The 23,394-nt window shown below is 40.3% G+C and overlaps 1 protein-coding gene across 1 annotated transcript in view; it reads right to left on the reverse strand.

The window, feature by feature from the left end:
* mmaa (metabolism of cobalamin associated A) overlaps positions 1-23,394 on the reverse strand; it is a 42,681-nt gene extending 19,287 nt beyond the window's left edge. The window contains exons 1-4 of the mRNA XM_028802725.2: positions 23,335-23,394; positions 11,952-12,427; positions 8,587-8,709; positions 4,289-4,459 (exon numbers count right to left, since the gene is read on the reverse strand). Coding sequence (XP_028658558.1) covers positions 4,289-4,459; positions 8,587-8,709; positions 11,952-12,390 — 733 coding nt within the window. The 5' untranslated portion in view covers positions 12,391-12,427; positions 23,335-23,394. The remainder of the gene's footprint in view (positions 1-4,288; positions 4,460-8,586; positions 8,710-11,951; positions 12,428-23,334) is intronic.

Consider the following 23,394-nt stretch of genomic DNA (forward strand, 5'->3'; position numbering starts at 1 on the left):
TATCCGTGGACTACATTTCAAGAGAAACTGAGTCGTGCAGCAAGACGACAACCCGAAGCACATGAGTCATTCTACCAAAGAGTGGCTAAAGAAGAATAAAATAAAGGTTTTGGAACGGCCAAGTCAAACTCCTGACCTTAACCCAATAGAAATGTTGTTGAAGGACCTGAAGTGTGCAGTTAATTTGAGAAAACCCAGCACCATCGCTGAGTTGAGACAATTTTATATGGGGATAGAGAGAGGCTGGGAGCATGCGATGGACAAATGGGCTAAAATTCTTCCAAGTCAATATGCAGGACGGATCAAGACCTACCAGAAACATTTAGTTTCAGTTATTGCTGCAAGAGGGTGTCACACCATAGTTTTGCCACTCGCGGATTTGTAACATTGGATCATTTTCCTCAATACGTAAATGACCACGTATGTCTCATTTATTTAGCTGTGGTCTCCATAACTAATTTTAGGAGTTGTGTGAAAATCTGATGAGGCTTTAAGTCACATTTATGCAGGAATATGGAAAATTCTGAAAGCACCACTGCAGTTCTTTACCAGTCATGCACTTGTCCCATGTTGATGCATGTGTTGCACTGCAGTCCTGGGGAACGTCATATCGTGTAACTGTATGCTGCAATATGGTGTTATGAATGGATTGACAATAAAGCAACTTGACTTGATTTGGTCCAATAGTAGATAAAACAGGCTCCAAATAATGCGTAAAAAGATTTTGGGAAAGTACAGCATAACTTAGTCCAGTAATCTTTATGTTAAATCGCTTTACTAAGAACGGCAATAACTGTGAAGAGGATTGTAGATCTGTGGAATAACACAGCATCTCTGGGAATATCAGCACATTATCACCCTCTGAAAAAATATTTTAACATAAGATAAGCCTTCTGATTTACAGGTAAATATAATTAAAAATTTACAAATTTATATTTTTACATTAGCTGTCCCCCGCGGCTCCGCCCATGTAGTAGTGAAACAGGACAAACTTTAAAAATCAATAAAAAAAATAAATGTAATTCTGGCCAAGCGGAAGGTCGGTGCAATCCAACGTCAAACGTTGCCAGTGTATCTGATCGTGTTCAGCTCTGACGGGAGAGCGTCCCCCGCATGGGGAGAAGAGCAAGTGGCCGTGATATCTCTGCCAATGAGCAGCTACCATCTAAAACACACGTAGCTATGATCTCTCTCTGAAAAATATCAAATGTTACTCTTTAACAATCTCTAGATGATAATGTCTGCTGAACAAACAGGTATCGCTAGCTAAGCGGAGGCAAGGTGCACTCCAACACGTGGTGACGGGTAGAGCGACTCAAATGGAGGCTGGCGCGTAAATGAGGAGAGCCCTGCCCAAACCCCCCCCCTTAGCCCACAGCCTCTCTCTCTCTCTCAGATTCGTGCAAATAAATCAGTACTGCAGAGCGAACTCTGATACATAGCACAATGAGAGAAGTCACAAAATCAACCGAAATGTTCAAGCAAATTATAGGAAAAAAACCCAATCTAAATCCGTTAACTAGTTCTCTTGTGAAAAGCGGACAGACATACAGGCAGACTTTAGATTTTTTTTTTTTTTATATATACAGTCATCCCTCACCTGTCGCAGGGGTTACGTTCCAGAGCCCCCCGCGATAGGTGAAAATTCGCGAAGTAGAAACCATATGTTTATATGGTTATTTTTATATTGTCATGCTTGGGTCACAGATTTGCACAGAAACACAGGAGGTTGTAGAGAGACAGGAACGTTATTCAAACACTGCAAACAAACATTTGTCTCTTTTTCAAAAGTTTAAACTGTGCTCCATGACAAGACAGAGATGACAGTTCTGTCTCACAATTAAAAGAATGCAAACATATCTTCCTCTTCAAAGGACTGCGCGTCAGGAGCAGAGAATGTCAGAGAGAGAGAGAGAAAAGCAAACAATCAAAAATCAGTAGGGCTGTTTGGCTTTTAAGTATGCAAAGCACCATGCGGGAAGCATATCGCACAACAAAGCAGCCACAAGTAAGCCCAGCAAGGAAGGGAGCAATGTGAAGGTAGTCTTTCAGCATTTTTTGAGGAGCATCCGTATCCTCTAGGGCAGTGGTCCCCAACCTTTTTGACAGCAAGGACCACTTTATTAGATGCAAATTTTTCCACGGACCGGTCGGTGGGGGGGCAGTTTTATACACAATTTACATAACATTTCTATTATTATTAAGCAGTTCGCATGCGTTTGCAACCCGAGATTTTTCTTTTTTTGCATATAACAAAGACATATGCTTTGCATTTGCCATTCCAACAGACTGTACATCACAAACATTAACACTGTTATCGTTTTTTTCGTGTCTGCCATTTCTATAGGAGGGTGACAATGAGATAAATTGCAATGGATGTTTTTCAGATGTTGACAAGCAATAAGCAAAAGGTATCACTGAAAACCACAGAAAACAAAAACAGCAAAAAAAAAAACAGTACGAGGAAAGTTCAAAGAGAGAATTTTTTTTTACAATGTTTCTGTTTGGGGATCGTTGTTTAGCCTAAATGTGTACAACTGAGCTGCGGCCATAGATCTAACTGCTCTGTGGATGATTCATTCAAGCATTTCTAGGTCACCTCGTTGCAATGAAAGCATCTGCTGAATGTACTTCATAGTAACGCGATTTCTATAGACTCGTGTCATATGGGGAAACTGTCGGGACCGTAAAAATACTTTGTTGTAATAGTCTCTCACCTCTGTCTCTCTCCTCTCTCTGGGCCGCTGCAAAGCCCCGCCCGCCAAGCGTTCTGAAAAGTCTGAGTGAGTCTCCGTTGCCGGCAGTTCTCTCGCGACCTGGCTGTGGCCCGGTAGTGGGTCGCGGACCGGTGGTTGGGGACCCCTGCTCTAGGGGTGCGAACAGCCCCCCTGCTCACAATATATTTGAGGAGTTTTACTTAATACGTAATAGCTCTGATTGGGTAGCTTCTCAGCCATCCGCCAATAGCATCCCTTGTATGAAATCAACTGGGCAAACCAACTGAGGAAGCATGTACAGTCGACCCTTGATATATGACCGGCCTGACATGCGAACAACTTGCTTTACGACCAAAATTTTTGTTTTGAATTACGACCAACATCTTGCGTTACGACCTGAATGCGGTCACGTGTATCCGCTTGTGCGATTGTAAACAAACAGCCGAGCGTGTTTGTAAGCGTCAGTCAGAGCCCAGATACATGTGTTTGTGGACGTAATTTCGGTCAGTGAAGTGTTTTATATAATTTATTTCGATAATTGATTACATCTTGCCTGAAGAAGGGGCCTTAGTTGCCTCGAAAGCTTTCATATTGTAATCTTTTTACTTAGCCAATAAAAGGTGTCATTTTGCTTGGCTTTTCTCTACATTCATAATGGCTAACACGGTACAACACCCTAGTACTACAGATAATTGCTAAGGAAGGAAGTGAAGGTAACGAAGGTAAAGAAAGCGATCAGAATTGAAATGAAGAAGGAAATTGTGTGGAAATATGAGAGTGGCGTTCGTGTGACCGATCTCGCTAATATGTACAGCATGTCGAAATCCACCATCTCGACAATTTACAAAGAAAAGATTTGTATAAGGAGACTCCTTCCAAACAATAACCACCTTCCATTTCATTCTCCTCCTCCTTCCTTCCTGCAAGCCAAAGATGTCAACTTAAATGGTGAGTACAGTATGAAATTGTTGTTTCTGGTAGGTTAGGCACTTTTTATAACTTTTAGGTTAGTACATTAGAAAAATTATTGGTGTTTTTGGTAAATTGTGCACATTACACAACCCTTTTCTATTAAAAAAAAGTTAAGTTAGTGTTGCTGTGGGAGGTTCGGAACGCATTATGGGTATTTCCATTATTTCTTATGGGAAAAAATAGTCTTGACTTACAACCAACTTGAGTTACAACCAGCCCTCATGAACGAATTGAGCTCATAAGTCAAGGGTCCATTATACCAGAAATTAAAAGACCCATTGAAACCCACGAACCAGCGAAAAACCTGCAATATATAAATATGCTTACATATAAAATTTGCGATAGAGTGAAGCCGCGAAAATCAAAGCGCGATATAGCGAGGAATTACTGTATATATCCATCCATCCATCCATTTTCCAACCCGTTGAATCCGAACACAGGGTCACGGGGGTCTGCTGGAGCCAATCCCAGCCAACACAGGGCACAAGGCAGGGAACCAATCCTGGGCAGGGTGCCAACCCACCGCAGGACACACACAAACACATCCACCGTGCCGCCCTTACTGTATATAGATTTCATTAAATGTTTAGCAACCTTACCAACTGTCTCCACAAGCACCACGTCGTAGCCTGCTGCCTCACAAAGCAAGATGGCCTCATTTGTAGTTCTCGTGACTCCTCCCAGTGTTCCAGAAGTGGGAGACGGCCTGATGTATGCGTTCATATCTCTCGATAACTCTGTCATCCTGGTCTTATCTCCTAAAAGTGAACCTAAAACAAAAGAAGGAGGAAGGTACAAGCGTTTTTCAAAAGGTTACTTTTGCTGGACTCATTTCATATCCTTGCTATTGTCTCCCTGCCTCTCAGTACATTTACACCTGGACTCTACAAGACTCTGAACGCCTTCAGAAAAACAGTATTTTGGTGGGGTGTGAAGCCAGCTATGCAGCACTGCTTTCACCTTAACATCACCTGCAAATTAACGCCCCTGACTAGCTGTAACGCAGTTTCCTCTGTCATTACTCATCTGTCAGTTCAGAAAGGTGGCCCCTCACTACTTCCCATTAGTGGCTGATGTTGATAGTCATCCTATATGCCTTGCATCCGTCACACTCGTCCAACCAATTTTTAACATCTTATGAAGTCTATGCAACTGGATAGCGCATTGCTGGGTGATTCAGCTCCTTTAACACTTTCTGCCCACCCAATAAAATCATACAATACTTCCCTGGTCATCTTTGGGAAAAAGAATGAAATCGGTGAAGAAAGATCTCAGTATTTAAATTGAACGATGAACTACTAAGAGCTAACAACGCCATTAATCAACACCTACTGTAGGTCTCTACTAGATGTTTCTCCTGTTAAGCCAAGTGTACCAACATCATTCAGAGTCGATCTGATATTGTCAGATTACTTTTGTTCCGGGACTGTTATTCACCTTTAGCTAATCAACTTTAAAGCTAGCCTCTGGCTTCATTAGGGAGAGACTTAGTCTTCAAAAACACACAATGTCGCGCTGTTTTAATAATGGATTAAAAAATGATTTAATGAAAGGGGAACAATTATCTATTTCTATCTTTTAATAGTGAAAGGTGCTCTTTCGTGTGGGCACTTTGAAAAAATTATGGTATGAAATGATGCAGCCATTTTCAAATTAATAGCCAGAAAAGAGCAGACAAGTGAAGTTACTGGTCTATGCAGCACAGAGCTGGTGGAAGAACTCAAAGTCCTAAAAATCAACGCAGCAGCTAGGGGACTGGCTGACCACACACGCAGTGAAAAACGTGTAAACTCTCCACAGACAACAACCGTATGTGGGACTCAAACACAGAACACTGGAATCTTAACGTAGAAGAGCTAGCAGAAGTAGTGGAGGAAAGAAAGAAGACAAAACTAATGGCTACTATGAGCAATGATGCACAATCCCTCTGTCACATGCTAGTGACATGCTTTGTGAATTTCCCATCGGGATTAATAAAGTATCTATCTATCTATCTATCTATCTATCTATCTATCTATCTATCTATCTATCTATCTATCTATCTAGTGTGAGGACTTTTTGCCAACAAATCCATTTAGAATGCTGGGGGTCCTTTATACCTACGACAATACCCCTTTATAATGGCCCAATTGGACTGCTTTATCATTAGACAAGTGAGAAGCATATCTTTGTTTTTTTGTAACTCGTGTGTATTTAAAGGGGAGATGTTGTATCTGTTATATTTCTTAAGCTTCTATAACAGCTAAATTTCCCCTTTGGGACAAATAAAACTCTATGTATTGTAACACACATGCACCTTGGGGTCAGCTATAAGGCTCTGGTGGTGGTAATTCCTGGCCGATCTGCATGGTTGCGCTGTTTACTAATGCCGTTTCCCTTCCTCCCTCTACAGACCAGGGGCCTCATGTATAAACGGTGCATACACACAGAAATGTTGCGTACGAACGTTTCCACGCTCAAATCACGATGTATAAAACCTAAACTTGGCGTAAAGCCATGCACATTTCCATGGTACCTCATACCCTGGTGCACACAAGTTCTCCGCTCGGTTTTGCAGAGTGGCGGCACCCAGCATCAAAGCAGTGCTACTGTTCCTGTGTGGTTACCCTTTCTTTTTCAGATCCACATCCCTGACGCGGCTTTATAAATACACTGAAATTAACCGCATATTGTTTATTAGTTTAATGCATCTGATTGTAATTATCCAGTAACAATATAATGGTCCACAGAATGGTCAAACTATTCCAAATACCATAACTGCTTTAGCGTCGTTACTCTCACTGCACCTTCTTTTACTTCTTTCAGCTGCTCCCATTAAGGGTTGCCACAGTGGATCATTTTTTTCCATATTACTCTCACTGCACCACTCGGAGTATTTATATCACTGTATCTGAGTACGGAATCACAGCTGTACAGCAGCTGATCGGAAAGAGAATGATCGGTATACAGCATCAAGCACACGCTGCCTCAGCCATGCTGCCTATTTCAACTGCTGCTCACACGGCAAACACTTCAAAACCTTTCCTGTACGGACCTCGCGGTTCAGAAAGAGTTTCATCCCAAGAGCTCTAAACGCAATCAATCAGTTGATCAAGTGCTCCTTGTAGAACTGTTTGGACTTATAAGTACAATCACCTCACTGTAAACTTGCACTACAGTTATAATATTACACAACCTGAGCCACTTTATAAAGCGCATATTTACATATGATGACGATATCATTTTTAAGATGAAATGCAGCAAAATATGTTTATTATATTATACAGATAAAACTTCATTTAAATAAGTTGTATTGTTAATAATTAAAGGACACAGTGTCGCTACGGTAGCAAGGATCTGGCGCTCCGTTCACGGATTGTTCCTGCCTCGCACTGTACGCTTCAATGGGACTGGCGTGAAGGATTGAATAATTAAACATGTACTACGAAGATATTTCAACGTTCCTTAAAAGTTTTGAAGAATCGGCGTTCTAAGCTTACAGATGGCTTAACATCTATTACAGAGCTGATTGTGTGGCGATTGGGTATTTGGACAGAGAAAAGGAAGGACAGGAATTGGGGGTTAGTAAGTTTGAAAAAGACAGTACTGCTACAATAAATTATTTCATCGAAGGTCACGCACAATCACTGCGCCACCGTGTTCCCATGTTTAATAACATGCTTTAACTCCTATCATCATGAAAATTATATCAAGTATACATCTCAGTATTTGAATTATTCAGAGAGCTGTAATATTACGAGTGTAATGGATTTTGTGTCCTGTTGGAGGAAGAGAAAGCCAGTAAGCACGTAGTGATTCACACACACAGAGCACATAGAAGATCAAATACAAAACAAAGTATTTAACGTCCTACTTTAGTTACGATGGGATTTGAGAAACTAGTAAATTAAACGATTTTAAGATGAAGTTTATGATGTTCTACTTTAATGACAAAATAAACTACATGATACAAAGTGGAAATTTCAAGATTAAAGTTGACATTTCGTGCTTTTTTCCCCACTGTGTGCCTATTTTTTTTCTCTTTACCCTAATAAGCTTTCATATGAAACTCAAGACGGTGGGCTACGACTCGGCTTTTCACGGCGACTTTGATATCTGAAAACTTCTTTTTTTATTTCGGGCACTGTGTGACTTTGTGAACTTGAGCTTTTGAGTTTCTCCGACATGCTATGTCACTCAATCATCTTCCTTTTCTTGATTATCCCACTGTTTAAACCAACAAATAGCACGTTTTTCTTTGCTTCCACTTGGTATTCGCTGAAATTCTTATATTTCCCCCCGTGCTTTTTCCATTGTCTTTTCACAGAAGGCTGAGCTTAAGGGCTATTTATATTGATTTGCATATTCAAAGAGGCGTAATTCTGGGAGGAGTTGGGGCGGGACAACAGGCGTGTGCACGTGCGTTACTTTTCATGCTGATCGGGATTTATGTAGCGGAAAAACGTGGAAGTTTGCGTACGTACAGATTCCTGCATCTGGATTTTTCTGTGTGTAGCACATTCCCGGTTTTGTGCTTACGCCATGTTATAGTGTGAGTTCTACGCACGGTGTTGTACATGAGGTCCCAGATGACTGACACCCCTACCACCTCTGAAATCACTTCCGGTGTCCGTCCCCCTTTGGACCTGCCTTTTCCTGCCTGGCCTGTCACCCTCTTGGAGCAGCCAGTTTGAGACTCACGCCTGTGAAGACGTTTTCTTCCCTTTCCTGACACGTTAATTTTCAATTATACAGAGTTTGTCTGCGGGGGCCCCAATTCTTTATGCTTGTTTGTGTCTTTTATTACAGTCTCTTAGAGAAAATAAAAAGAAGTTAGCCAGGGCTCGGATACTAGTGCCGCTCTGCTTTTGTGGTCTTAAGCATCACTCAAAATGGCACCTAACTCTGCATAACTTACCCCCACTGGTGCAAGATGATGGATCCACAGCAAGAACAGAAACTTTGTGCCCTTTTGCTGTAAGCATCTTTCCAACTGTTTCTATAAATGTTGATTTTCCAGCACCGGGTGGACCTGACAGTCCTAAAGGAGAGAACAAAAAATAGTTTACAGAGTTATCCACAACTGCTTTAAGACATTAAAACTGCTATTAAGAATAATACTCCTTGAAACGTCAAAAATCTCCTGTTGAGATTCTGGGGGTGTTTGACAATTGCAAAGTATCACAGCTTTACGTCACACTTGTTGTACTACTACATGTTGGTAAAAGACCAGCTGTATAAATGGCTTTGGAAATCAACTTCTGGCCACTCAGTAAATTAAAATGTAGTCTCTTTAAAGCCAGACATTTAATATTCACACGTCTGGAGACAACCTTGAGTGAATTTTGCTGAAAACTGGTTGGGAACAATTGAGACGGCTCACACATTTCTAAACCAATCGAACGCCTCATGTGGTTGGCTCTCAAAGTAGGGGCAGTGACGTTAAACTTCAAACATCAGAGGTGCCCTCGTTAAGCTGGTCTGACTGACAGCAAGCTTCTTATTACGATGAACAGCCAAAAAGTCACCTAAAAAAAACGATTAGACATATAAATTTGTGTCACATGTGCAGAAAGCACATTACACGTGTGAAAAATAAACATAACCTGATTAAAGGGAATAACCTTTCCGTAACATCAGATTATACTTTGGCATTTGATGGCATCAATGGACGAATGGCAAACGTGAACAATTTATTATCACATGTGCTGTGTGTGCTCTCTGTTGTTCAGTATTACAATGACAATGTAGGAGTCGATGTAAGTGTGGAAGACCTGGCAGCTAGAATCATGAAAATATGAACTGCAAAATATCCATTTAAAACATCAGGGATCGGCTCTGAGCCCTTTCTTATTTGTAATGGTGATGGACAGGTTGACAGACGAGATCTGACAGGAGTCCCCGTGGACTGTGATGTTTGCTGATGACATTGTGATCTGTAGTGAGAGTAGGGAGCAGGTTGAGGAGACCCTGGAGAGGTGGAGATATCAGAGGAGAGGAATGAAGATCAGTAGGAACAAGACAGAATACATGTGTGTGAATGAGAGGGAGGTCAGTGGAATGGTGAGGATGCAGAGAGTGGAGTTGGTGAAGGTGGATGAGTTTAAATACTTGGGATCAACAGTACAGAGTAATGGGAATTGTGGAAGAGAAGTGAACAAGAGAGTGCAGGCAGGGTGGAGTGGGTGGAGAAGAGTGTCAGGAGTGATTTGTGACAGACAGGGATCAGCAAGAGTGAAAGGGAAGGTCTACAGGACGGTAGTGAGACCAGCTATGTTATATGGGCTGTAGACGGTGGCACAGGAGACAGAGCTGGAGTTGGCAGAGTTAAAGATGTTAAGATTTGCATTGGGTGTGACAAGGATTAGAAATGAGGACATTAGAGGGTCAGCTCAGGTGGGACGGTTGGGAGACAAAGTCAGAGAGGCGAGATTTTGTTGGTTTGGACATGTGCAGAGGAGAGATGAGGGGTATATTGGGAGAAGGATGCTAAGGATAGAGCAGCCAGGCAAGAGGAGAAGAAGAAGGCCTAAGAGAAGGTTTATGGATGTGGTGAGAGAGAACATGAAGATGATGGGTGTGACAGAACAAGATGATGAGGACAAGAGGAGATGGAAGAAGATGATCCACTGTGGCAACCCCTAACGGAAGCAGCTGAAAGAAGAAGAAGTGTGTCACACTCCATCAAAAGGACTGTCATTAAGAGAGTTGATAATGAAGAGCCATGGGAGATGCAGATTTCACTACTCAAAACACAGGGGGAAATCAAGGAAAAATGTGTCTTTGTCACGCATATTATGGACGGCACTGAATATTAAATATACACTTACCAGCCACTTTATTAGGTAATCCTTGATACTACCAGGTTGGTCCCCACCACTTTTGCTTTCAGAACTGCCGTAATTCTTCATGGCATTGATTCAACAAGGTGATGGAGTCATTCCACAGAGATTTTGATCCATATTGACATGATAGCATCATACAGTTGGCTGCACATCCATGATATGAATCTCCCATTGCACCACATCCCAAAGGTCCTCTATTGAATTGAGATCTGGTGACTGTGGAGGCTATTTGAGTCCAGTGAACTCATCGTCATGTTCAAGAAACCAGTTTGAGATGATTTGAGCTTTGTGACATGGCACGTTATCTGCTGGAAGGAGCCATCAGAAGATGGGGACATAGCTGTCGTTAAAGGATGGACATGATCAGAAACAATACTCAGGTAGGCTGTGGCATTTAAACAATGTTCAATTGGCACTAAGGGGTCAAAAGTGTGCCAAGAAAATATCCCCCACACCATTACACCACCAGCAGCCTAAACTGTTGATACAAGGCAGGATGGATCCCTGCTTTCATGTTGTTGACCCGACCACCTGAAAGTCACAGCAGAAATCGAGACTCATCAGACCATGTGACATTTTTCTCATCTTCTCTTCTCCAGTTTTGCTGAGCCCAGGTGACTTGTAGCCTCAGTTACCTGTTCTTAGCTGACAGGAGTGTCACCCCGTCTCTTCTCCTGCTGCTGTAGCCCACCTGCTTCAAGGTTTGACGTGTTGTGTGTTCAGAGATGCTCTTCTGCACATCTCAGTTGTAACAAGTGCTTATTTGAGTTCCTGTTGCCTTTCTATCAGCTCACACCAGTCTGGTCATTCTCCTCTACCTCCGGCATCAACAAGGCATTTTCACGCAGACAACTGCCGCTCATAGGATATTTTCCCTTTATCTGACCATTACATGTAACCCTAGAGATGGTGGTGTGTGACAATCCCAGTGGATAAGCAGTCTCTGAAATACTCAGACCAGCCTGTCTGGCACCAACAACCATGCCACCACATTCAAAGTCACTTTTTCTTCTCAATTCTGATGCTTGGTTTGAACTTCAGCAGGTCATCTTGACAATGTCTATAGGCCAAAATGCACTGAGATGCTGCCACGTGATTGGCTGATTAGGTATTTGCGCTAACATGCAGTTGAACAGATGTACCTAATAAAGTGGCCGGCGAGCATATATGTTGTGATATTTTTCAGAATAGAAACACGTGAGTTTTAAGAGAAGGTAGTGATACTCACTAATTATGGTGCCAGAGAGCGGAAACATATTCCAAGGTGATTTACACATCCAAGAGAGAATGTTACCCTGTTCCATAGTATACATGTGCCAAAAACAAACCAATAAACACATTAATAAAGTCATACTTTTAAAAATCTAAAACTGAGACCAATTTCAGAGAAAAAAAAATAAACAAACTTGAGAGAATAATTATAAAGCTGCTGACTGACCTACTCGAAACGCAAGGGGTTCTCCTCGATTCTGCTCTTCTTGTCGCTTTAGGTGCGTCAGCACGTGCTGCAGCAGGGCCTGTGCCAGCTGCCTTTTCCGTTTGTGTTGGGATTCAACTAGGGTGATGCACTCGGCCAGGCTGGCCCTCTGTCCCCCAATTAAGCCTGCGTACAGACGGGACAACAGGCGCTGCTCTTGCTTGGAGACGTCCCCTGCGGCCCAGCTGGCCGAGGCCTGTTGGCAGTACCTTCCTGCCGGACCTCCACTCCTGGACGGATGACAGCGTATTAATAAATGCTGCTGACAGCACAGTCTTGTGCTTACAGTGGTCCCAGACTGCTGCCAGACACGTGTGCTTCCGTTTCGTGTCAATAGTCTACTAATACCTGACCTTGTCCTCCATGGGCACAGGTGCAAAAATGTCCGGGACGTGCCCATTCTTCGGTGGTGCCTCAAAGGCTGAGCCAACAAAGACCTGAAAGAGAAGAATAAAAACTATGACTGTACAAGGAAATGGGCAGAAGTGTCACATTTGTTGAAATATGTTAAGTTTGAAGTTGATCATATAGTTTTACATCAGTGTATGTCTATGTTGCCAGTGTATTTAATATGTCTTGCATTCATATAAATAGCCTGCTTAAGGAATATTACTCTTTCATATTCAAAATAGAGTATGTATTTTTATGTTTGACTAGGAAACATGCAGACCTCTGGTCCTTCTAATGTCGAAGTTTCAGCCCTAGCAGTTTGCAAGTACAGGTCAGTTGCCGCTCTGCATGTACTTGACACACAGTAGATGCCACAGCAGTCATCCTCCTCCTATTATATAATCAGCTTGTGGTGGCGCTACTGAGAAGTGAAAACTTCAACTCCCAGCAGGCCCTGCAGTGGCTCCAATTGGTCGTTTGCTGAGGGTGCAGGGGCTGCTGGGGACAAGGAGGCCAGCACGAGATTTAAAAGGAGGCCAGTTATACAGATGGGGAGAGAAGATGTAACGGCCGACCCCTTAACCCAGACCGGCAACTACACAACCAAAACTACTGACTCGGCTAACCTGAGGATTCTCCAGATAATAACAAGCCGTACTCGTTACAAACAGTCCTTTTTCCCCAAGCGAGGAAATAACAGGCAATGCAAATCAGAGATGTAAAATCAAGTACAGATACAGTGGGGCAAAAAAGTATTTAGTCAGCCACCAATTGTGCAAGTTCTCCCACTTAAAAAGATGAGAGAGGCCTGTAATTTTCATCACAGGTATACCTCAACTATGAGAGACAAAATGAGAAAAAAAAATCCAGAAAATCACATTGTCTGATTTCTGAAGAATTTATTTGCAAATTATGGTGGAAAAAAAGTATTTGGCCAATAACAAAAGTTCATCTCAATACTTTGTTATATACCCTTTGTTGGCAATGACAGAGGTCAAATGTTTTCTGTAAGTCTTCACAAGGTTTTCACACACTGTTGCTGGTATTTTGGCCCATTCCTCCATGCAGATCTCCTCTAGAGCAGTGATGTTTTGGGGCTGTCGCTGGGCAACACGGACTTTCAACTCCCTCCAAAGATCTTCTATGGGGTTGAGATCTGGAGACTGGCTAGGCCACTCCAGGACCTTGAATTGCTTCTTACAAAGCTACTCCTTCGTTACCCGGGCGGTGTGTTTGGGATCATTGTCATGCTGAAAGACCCAGCCATGTTTCATCTTCAATGCCCTTGCTGATGGAAGGAGGTTTTCACTCAAAATCTGACGATACATGGCCCCATTCATTCTTTCCTTTACACGGATCAGTCGTCCTGGTCCCTTTGAAGAAAAACAGCCCCAAAGCCTGATGTTTCCACCCCCATGCTTTACAGTAGGTATGGTGTTCTTTCTCCTTCAAACACGACGACTAAAGTTTTTACCAAAAAGTTCTATTTTTGTTTCATCTGACCATATGAAATTCTCACAGTTCTCTTCTGGATCATCCAAATGCTCTCTAGCAAACTTCAGACGGGCCTGCACATGTACTGGCTTCAGCAGGGGGACACGTCTGGCACTGCAGGATTGGAGTCCCTGGCGGCGTAGTGTGTCACTGATGGTAGCCTTTGTTACTTTGGTCCCAGCTCTCTGCAGGTCATTCACTAGGTCCCCCCGTGTGGTTCTGGGATTTTTGCTCACCGTTCTTGTGATTATTTTGACCCCACGGGGTGAGATCTTGTGTGGAGCCCCAGATCGAGGGAGATTATCAGTGGTCTTGTATGTCTTCCATTTTCTAATAATTGCTCCCACAGTTGATTTCTTCACACCAAGCTGCTTACCTATTGTAGATTCAGTCTTCCCAGCCTGGTGCAGGTCTACAATTTTGTTTTTGGTGTCCTTTGACAGCTCTTTGGTCTTGGCCATAGTGGAGTTTGGAGTGTGACTGTTTGAGGTTGTGGGCAGGTGTCTTTTATATTGATAACGAGTTCAAACAGGTGCCATTAATACAGGTAACGAGTGGAGGACAGAGGAGCCTCTTACAGAAGAAGTTACAGGTCTGTGAGAGCCAGAAATCTTGCTTGTTTGTAGGTGCCCAAATACTTACTTTCCACCATAATTTGCAAACAAATTCTTTAAAAATCAGACAATGTGATTTTCTGGATTTTTTTTTTCTCATTTTGTCTCTCATAGTTGAGGTATACCTATGATGAAAATTACAGGCCTCTCTCGTCTTTTTAAGTGGGAGAACCTGCACAATTGGTGGCTGACTAAATACTTTTTTGCCCCACTGTATATTAAAAGTGAACAAATATACAGGGAGTCCTCGGGTTACAACGTCTCGACATACGACATTTCGAGTTTACAACACTCACTCCCATAAAAGCATAAAATTGAGACGTGAGTGTTTTGTCTTACGCCGTTAGCGTAGCACTTACAGACTATGTGGGCGAACTTGTTTGGTTGCGCAGAGCAGAAGAATATGCAGTAACGCGGCGTATGAGCGAGGGAGTTGGCGAACTAGTTTGGTTGCACGCGGAGGAAGTGTTCCGTTTGTGTTGCTTTGTTTGGTGACTTTTTGGCCCTTGTCATGGTTCCTAAACGAAAGTCATGAGTCTTCAGATCCTAGTGCTTCAAAGAAGAGGAAAGCCATTACGATGGAAGTGAAATGAGACATTGTAACCAAATCAATATGTGGACAAGATGATCTGCTGTGGCAACCAATAACAGGGACAGACGAAAGAAGAAGAAGAAAGAGATCAGAAGGAATAAAGGTAAGAAATTTTTTTTTTTTTTACACTCATTTTTTTGTCATTTTTTCCTGTTATTACAGTACAGTGTACAGGACAGCATATTTATGTCCATTTCCTTTTTCTGTGGCTTACTTGTGTTTTTATGTTCAAGATTATGATTTTGCAAATGTCTTAGGATAGGTAAGCAACTTAGGCTACGGTGTGTTTCGACTTGCACCAAATTTCGGGTTACATCACTGTTGTAGGAACGGAACTGTGTCATAACCTGAGGACCCCCTGTATATATACCTATCTATATCTATATATATAAAATCCCTGTGTGCGTCCAGGTGTCCGTGTGTGGGTGTCTTCTGGTGAAGTGCGCATGCGCGGGGCACGGTGCGATGTTACTGTCAGAGAAAGTTAGAGGCGTTTTACTGAAATACAAACCAGTATTACTGCGAGAGGAAATTAAAGGTACACAATACAGTGACGCATATTACAGCCACATACAAGCCTGTATTACCGCCAGAGAAAATTAAAGGTATATTACGGACATACAAGCCAGCGGACGTACAAGACGGTATCCTTCAATAAGGGCGCGCACAAAAAGGCGAGCCTCAAAAGGACGACCTCAATTGGGCGCAGCGAATAAAGGTGCACGTAAATAAAGATCTGCACCTGTTGCTCTTCACATATTCCAGAGCCTTTGAACTAAATTATCTACGCGCCCTTATTGAATAGAGCCGTACAAGACAGTATTACTGTCACAGAAAATTAAAGACACACAACACACGGCGGCAGCCCACGAAGAACGGTCAGCTCAGCAAGTAAACATCAACAAATGAAAGGCTGAAAGAAAGAAAAATACGACTGACAAAAAGAATGAGGTCAAAGTCCCTTGCCATTTAATATAGACTGTTCCTACTAATGTTTATGGACTACTGTTCTAGCGCCCGTTATTGTAACGGGCTAAATGACTAGTATATATATATATATATATATATATATATATATATATATATATATATATATATATATATATTCATGGCATTCGTAGTCTGAATCACAATCTGATTGTATGGGTGGTTACCTACCAGATAACGCTTGTGGTTGGTCAGCAAGTCGGCTAACATCCACCACGGTGCCCTCTTTCAGTTGCGAGAAGCAGATTATAGAATGGTTGAAATAGTTTTACTGTCAAATAATGCAAAGAGTACGCAACACATGTTTCGCCCTAATTCTGGGCTCATCAGGCGTACACACTCACTGCATCCCCTCTCGGGAATCGAACCTCGAACGGCAGCACCAGAGGCTGAAATCTCTGTCTTTCTCCTTCCTCTTCCTCTACCTGATCGTTTAAATAGTAATGAGCCGGATGTAACTGAATGTGAACAGGTGCTTTCCATCCTGTGGCTGCAGCCGCTCTCCCTCATCCATCCCTTACGGGGTCAACATTCACTGACATTCACATAACGAGCAGTAAACGGGACAATGGAAACAACACGCACTCAGCACATAAATCGAATACACTATTACTATGTAGCCCCGCTACAACTGTAAAACTTCAGTAAAAACAATATTTGGAATTAACTTTTCGTCAATATTGCATTGAATTTTGATTCAGTGTTTGGACTTACATTATGACAACGAAACGTATAACTGCCCATGAGTGAATATCGTTTCTTTCTCTCTCATAAATAAACCGACTTGTAATTACATCAAGTAATTAATCATAGTAAAAAATAGTAAAACATAATAAATTTAAAGAAAATTATGTTTCATGTTGCGTTAGAAGTACTCGTTTAGTTAAACGTTTTTCGTTCTTTTTGGCTTTTAAATTAACATTTAAATACTTTTTAAACTTACACTTTTACCGTAACACTTCAGTAAAAACATACGCCAAACAACCAATCTTTTAATTCTCACGGATACGCCTCTTCACTGGGAAGAAACACAACTTTTCCCAGATGGCAACACAAATTAGACGATCTACAAGTCTTCGACTTAAACTTTAAAGCCGAACAATATATTCAATCTCTTTTCGCTGTTCCGCTATTTCACTGAGTAATAATTTCCGTTTGTTTGCGCTAATGCGATCTTTACTATCAGTTTTTTGAGACTTTTGAATTTTAGTACTTTCATAATCTCTAACCTTCTCTGCATGTGTATCACGCCAATGTTTTTGAATTCTTTACAATGTTCTACTTTGTCTTCTACTTTGTCTTGTATTTCCAACCCTGCTTGGACCTGCTAGGTTTTCAATTCCACTTGGTCCAGGCTGATTATTACTTTCCTTATTTTCCGAATTTGCACTTAGACTAATATTGTTCTTTTTTGAATTCTTTTCTCTCCAGCACTTTTGGGCCTCTTTTCGACGCGCTGCCCTTTCTTCTTCGCTTAGTCGTTGACGTCATCTAGAACGTATAAAATTATTGTCCAGAAAAGGACTACAACGAAGGAAATGAATAGACTGTATGTCTAAAAATACTGTCCAGAAAACTGAGGATTTTTCATAAACAACTTTAAATGAGGAAAACGTAAAAATTTGTAAGAGCTGAGAGCACAGGAAGTGTGCCTGACAAAACTATTGAGTGGACCGTAGGCGTGTTTGAATATGGATGGGGGGGTTTGGGGGTGGGACTTGACAAAATCTCATGACCAAAGTCTCATCTCACGGGACTTGAAAAATTCTCTCTTAAAAAAAGTCTTGTCTCATTGCAGGTTTTGTTCTTATATAATGGAGAGATTTATTCATTCGTTGGTTTTGTGTCTCTGCTTGTGAGTGCATGCGGGTAGAAATGAAAGTCACTATATAATAGATAGATAGATAGATAGATAGATAGATAGATAGATAGATAGATAGATAGATAGATAGATAGATAGATAGATAGATAGATAGATAGATAGATAGATGGCACTATATAATAGATAGATAGATAGATAGATAGATAGATAGATAGATAGATAGATAGATAGATAGATAGATAGATAGATAGAAGGCACTATATAATAGATAGATAGATAGATAGATAGATAGATAGATAGATAGATAGATAGATAGATAGATAGATAGATAGATAGATAGATAGATAGATGAAAGGCACTATATAATAGATAGATAGATAGATAGATAGATAGATAGATAGATAGATAGATAGATAGATAGATAGATAGATAGATAGATAGATAGATAGAAGGCACTATATAATAGATAGATAGATAGATAGATAGATAGATAGATAGATAGATAGATAGATAGATAGATAGATAGATAGATGGCACTATATAATAGATAGATAGATAGATAGATAGATAGATAGATAGATAGATAGATAGATAGATAGATAGATAGATAGATAGATAGATAGATAGATAGATGATGAAAGGCACTATATAATAAATAGATAGATAGATAGATAGATAGATAGATAGATAGATAGATAGATAGATAGATAGATAGATAGATAGATAGATGAAAGGCACTATATAATAAACAGATAGATAGATAGATAGATAGATAGATAGATAGATAGATAGATAGATAGATAGATAGATAGATAGATAGATAGATAGATAGATAGATAGATGGCACTATATAATAGATAGATAGATAGATAGATAGATAGATAGATAGATAGATAGATAGATAGATAGATAGATGAAAGGCACTATATAATAGATAGATAGATAGATAGATAGATGAAAGGCACTATATAATAAATAGATAGATAGATAGATAGATAGATAGATAGATAGATAGATAGATAGATAGATAGATAGATAGATAGATAGATAGATGAAAGGCACTATATAATAAATAGATAGATAGATAGATAGATAGATAGATAGATAGATAGATAGATAGATAGATAGATAGATAGATAGATAGATAGATGAAAGGCACTATATAATAGATAGATAGATAGATAGATAGATAGATAGATAGATAGATAGATAGATAGATAGATAGATAGATAGATAGATAGATGAAAGGCACTATATAATAGATAGATAGATAGATAGATAGATAGATAGATAGATAGATAGATAGATAGATAGATAGATAGATAGATAGATAGAAGGCACTATATAATAGATAGATAGATAGATAGATAGATAGATAGATAGATAGATAGATAGATAGATAGATAGATAGATGAAAGGCACTATATAATAAATAGATAGATAGATAGATAGATAGATAGATAGATAGATAGATAGATAGATAGATAGATAGATAGATAGATGAAAGGCACTATATAATAAACAGATAGATAGATAGATAGATAGATAGATAGATAGATAGATAGATAGATAGATAGATAGATAGATAGATAGATAGATGGCACTATATAATAGATAGATAGATAGATAGATAGATAGATAGATAGATAGATAGATAGATAGATAGATAGATAGATAGATAGATGAAAGGCACTATATAATAGATAGATAGATAGATAGATGAAAGGCACTATATAATAAATAGATAGATAGATAGATAGATAGATAGATAGATAGATAGATAGATAGATAGATAGATAGATGAAAGGCACTATATAATAAATAGATAGATAGATAGATAGATAGATAGATAGATAGATAGATAGATAGATGAAAGGCACTATATAATAGATAGATAGATAGATAGATAGATAGATAGATAGATAGATAGATAGATAGATAGATAGATAGATAGATGAAAGGCACTATATAATAGATAGATAGATAGATAGATAGATAGATAGATAGATAGATAGATAGATAGATAGAAGGCACTATATAATAGATAGATAGATAGATAGATAGATAGATAGATAGATAGATAGATAGATAGATAGATAGATAGATAGATAGATAGATAGATGAAAGGCACTATATAATAGATAGATAGATAGATAGATAGATAGATAGATAGATAGATAGATAGATAGATAGATAGATAGATAGATGGCACTATATAATAGATAGATAGATAGATAGATAGATAGATAGATAGATAGATAGATAGATAGATGAAAGGCACTATATAATAGATAGATAGATAGATAGATAGATGAAAGGCACTATATAATAAATAGATAGATAGATAGATAGATAGATAGATAGATAGATAGATAGATAGATAGATAGATAGATAGATAGATAGATAGATAGATGAAAGGCACTATATAATAAATAGATAGATAGATAGATAGATAGATAGATAGATAGATAGATAGATAGATAGATAGATAGATAGATAGATAGATAGATAGATAGATAGATAGATAGATAGATGAAAGGCACTATATAATAGATAGATAGATAGATAGATAGATAGATAGATAGATAGATAGATAGATAGATAGATAGATAGATAGATAGATGAAAGGCACTATATAATAGATAGATAGATAGATAGATAGATAGATAGATAGATAGATAGATAGATAGATAGAAGGCACTATATAATAGATAGATAGATAGATAGATAGATAGATAGATAGATAGATAGATAGATAGATAGATAGATAGATAGATAGATGAAAGGCACTATATAATAGATAGATAGATAGATAGATAGATAGATAGATAGATAGATAGATAGATAGATAGATAGATAGATAGATAGATAGATAGAGACACCACAAAACAAACCACCTCAAGATCCCAATAGGACCCAAGTGCAGCTGTGCAATGGGTGACACCACAAATGTTACATTACAGCAAACAACAAACCCCCCCTGAATGATGAAAAAGGTAGAAAATTACAAAGAAACAAAACTTCTACCGTAGCAGTCCCAGTGATGCAGTTTGCAGGCATATTGCTGTTGGTATAAAGGAGCCCCCCTCAGTCGCGTTTTCTGACATACGTCTGCTCAATAATTTGTTGGCTGAAAGTCCTCAGTGTTGGTGTGTCACAGACGGAGGATGTGCAGCATTTAATTCTCTCCTCTGCTATAACCTCCAGGAGGTCCAGAGAGTGCCCCATAACTGAATCTGCCCCTTTCATTGGCCTGCTGATTTGCTGGGCCTCTCTTTAAGTGTTGTTGCCAGCCCAGCACACCACACTGGCCATCACTGAGGTGTAGAAGATGTAAAGGACGCCACTTTCCATAATAAATTAACACAGGCTCCTAAAAATAGTCTGCTCTACCCTTTCATCTATAGTTCTTCTGTATTCTGATTTCATTCTAACCTGTCATTGATGTGGACCCCCAAGTACTTGTAAGAGTGGACAACCTCTACATCCACACCCTGAAGGCTCTTTAGTGCGGTGAAAGTCAATAAGCAGTCCCTTAGTTTTGCTGATGTTAAGTTGCAGACAATTCTCTCAGTATGTGCGTCTCGGGAATTGCAGATCTGACATTGTGGTCAGCAACACAGGAGCGCCGCAGGGGACTGTACTTTCTCTGGTCCTGTTCAGCCTATATACATCGGACTTCCAATATAACTCGGAGTCCTGCCACGTGCAAAGGTTTGCTGACAACACTGCTATCGTGGGCTGCATCAGGAGTGGGCAGGAGGAGGAGTATAGGGACCTAATCAAGGACTTTGTTAAATGGTGCGACTTAAACCACCTACAACTGAACACCAGCAAAACCAAGGAACTGGTGGTGGATTTTAGCAGGCCCAGGCCCCTCATGGACCCCGTGATCATCAGAGGTGACTGTGTGCAGAGGGTACAGACCTATAAATACCTGGCAGTGCAGCTGGACGATAAATTGGACTGGACTGCCAATACTGATTCTCTGTGCAAGAAAGGACAGAGCCGCCTGTACATCCTTAGAAGACTGTCATCCTTCAACATCTGCAGTAAGATGCTTCAGATGTTCTATCAGATGGTTGTGGCGAGTGCCCTCTTCTACGCAGTGGTGTGCTGGGGAGGCAGCATTAAGAAGAAGGATGCCTCACGCCTGGACAAACTGGTGAGGAAGGCAGGCTCTATTGTTGGCATACAGCTGGACGGTTTGACATCCGTAGCAGAGCAACGGGCACTCAGCAGGCTCCTATCAATTATGGAGAATCCACTACATCCATTAAACAGTGTCATCTCCAGACAGAGGAGCAGTTTCAGCGACAGACTGCTGTCACTGTCCTGCTCCACTGACAGACTGAGAAGATCATTCCTCCCCCAAACTATGCGACTCTTCAATTCCACCAGAGGGGGTAAACGTTGAACATTATTCAAGTTATTGTCTGTTTTTTACCTGCATTTTTTATTACTCTTTAATTTAATATTTTTTGCTGCTGGAGTATGTGAATTCCCCCCTGGGATTAATAATCTATCTATCCATCTTTGCACCAGGAAACAAAGTTCCCCCTGCCTCCTCTCCTTTGTCTAACCCCCCTTATCAATACACCCTATAAGCGCAGAGTCATCTGAGATTTTGTGCAAGTGACCTGACCTGCTGTTATATTTCTAGTCTGAGGTGTGCAGAGTGAAGAGAGGAGCAGACAGGCCTGTTCCTTGTGGTGCTCTTCCAGTGTTGCCCACACAGTCCTTGAGTCTCACAGATGGTGGTCTGCCCAACAAATAGTCCATCATCCAGGACAACCACAGGCTCATCCACCTGCATATCTCTGAGTTTACCCCTTAATGTGGATTGCTGGATGGTATTGAAGGTGCTGGAGAAATCAGACAACAGAATCCTGACAGTGCTGTCAGTTTTATCCTGCAGCCAGATAATTGCATCTTCCACTCTAATCTTTACTGCAAAATGAATTATGACATTTGTCATGGACTTCACTAGGCATTTGTTTACTTTTGCTGGTGGAAATAAACATGCCAACATGCGTGTGATCGTGAAATAGACGTAGACTTACAGAATCATGAATGACACCACGTAAAACTGGCAGCCAGAATCCTGCATACGTCTATGAAAGGCAGTCAAAGACATAAATGAAAATTGCAACTGGGACCGCTACTAAAAAGCTTGAAACGCCCAAACGTATTTTTTTATATATGGACAGCTTTGAAAATCAGACTTGACAGACTGTAAGCAGACATAAAGTTAATAAAGTATAGCAATGACATGTTCTGTACCAACGGATGTATATTAAAAAAAAGCTCGTTCTCGGTAGTGCACGGCAGCATAATTATCAATCGATACATCGAAAATGTGCCAATGTAATGTTTCGTGGTTTTTTAACCTGTATATAAAACGATTGTGTAAAGGTACATGACAGAACACGACAAAAACTTACAATGTCTGAAGAACACCAGCGTGACCCTCTCGCCTCCTCCTCCTATTTCCTCTTCCGCCA

Source organism: Erpetoichthys calabaricus, chromosome 5, assembly GCF_900747795.2.
Source record: "Erpetoichthys calabaricus chromosome 5, fErpCal1.3, whole genome shotgun sequence".
NCBI classification, from domain to species: Eukaryota; Metazoa; Chordata; class Cladistia; order Polypteriformes; family Polypteridae; genus Erpetoichthys; species Erpetoichthys calabaricus.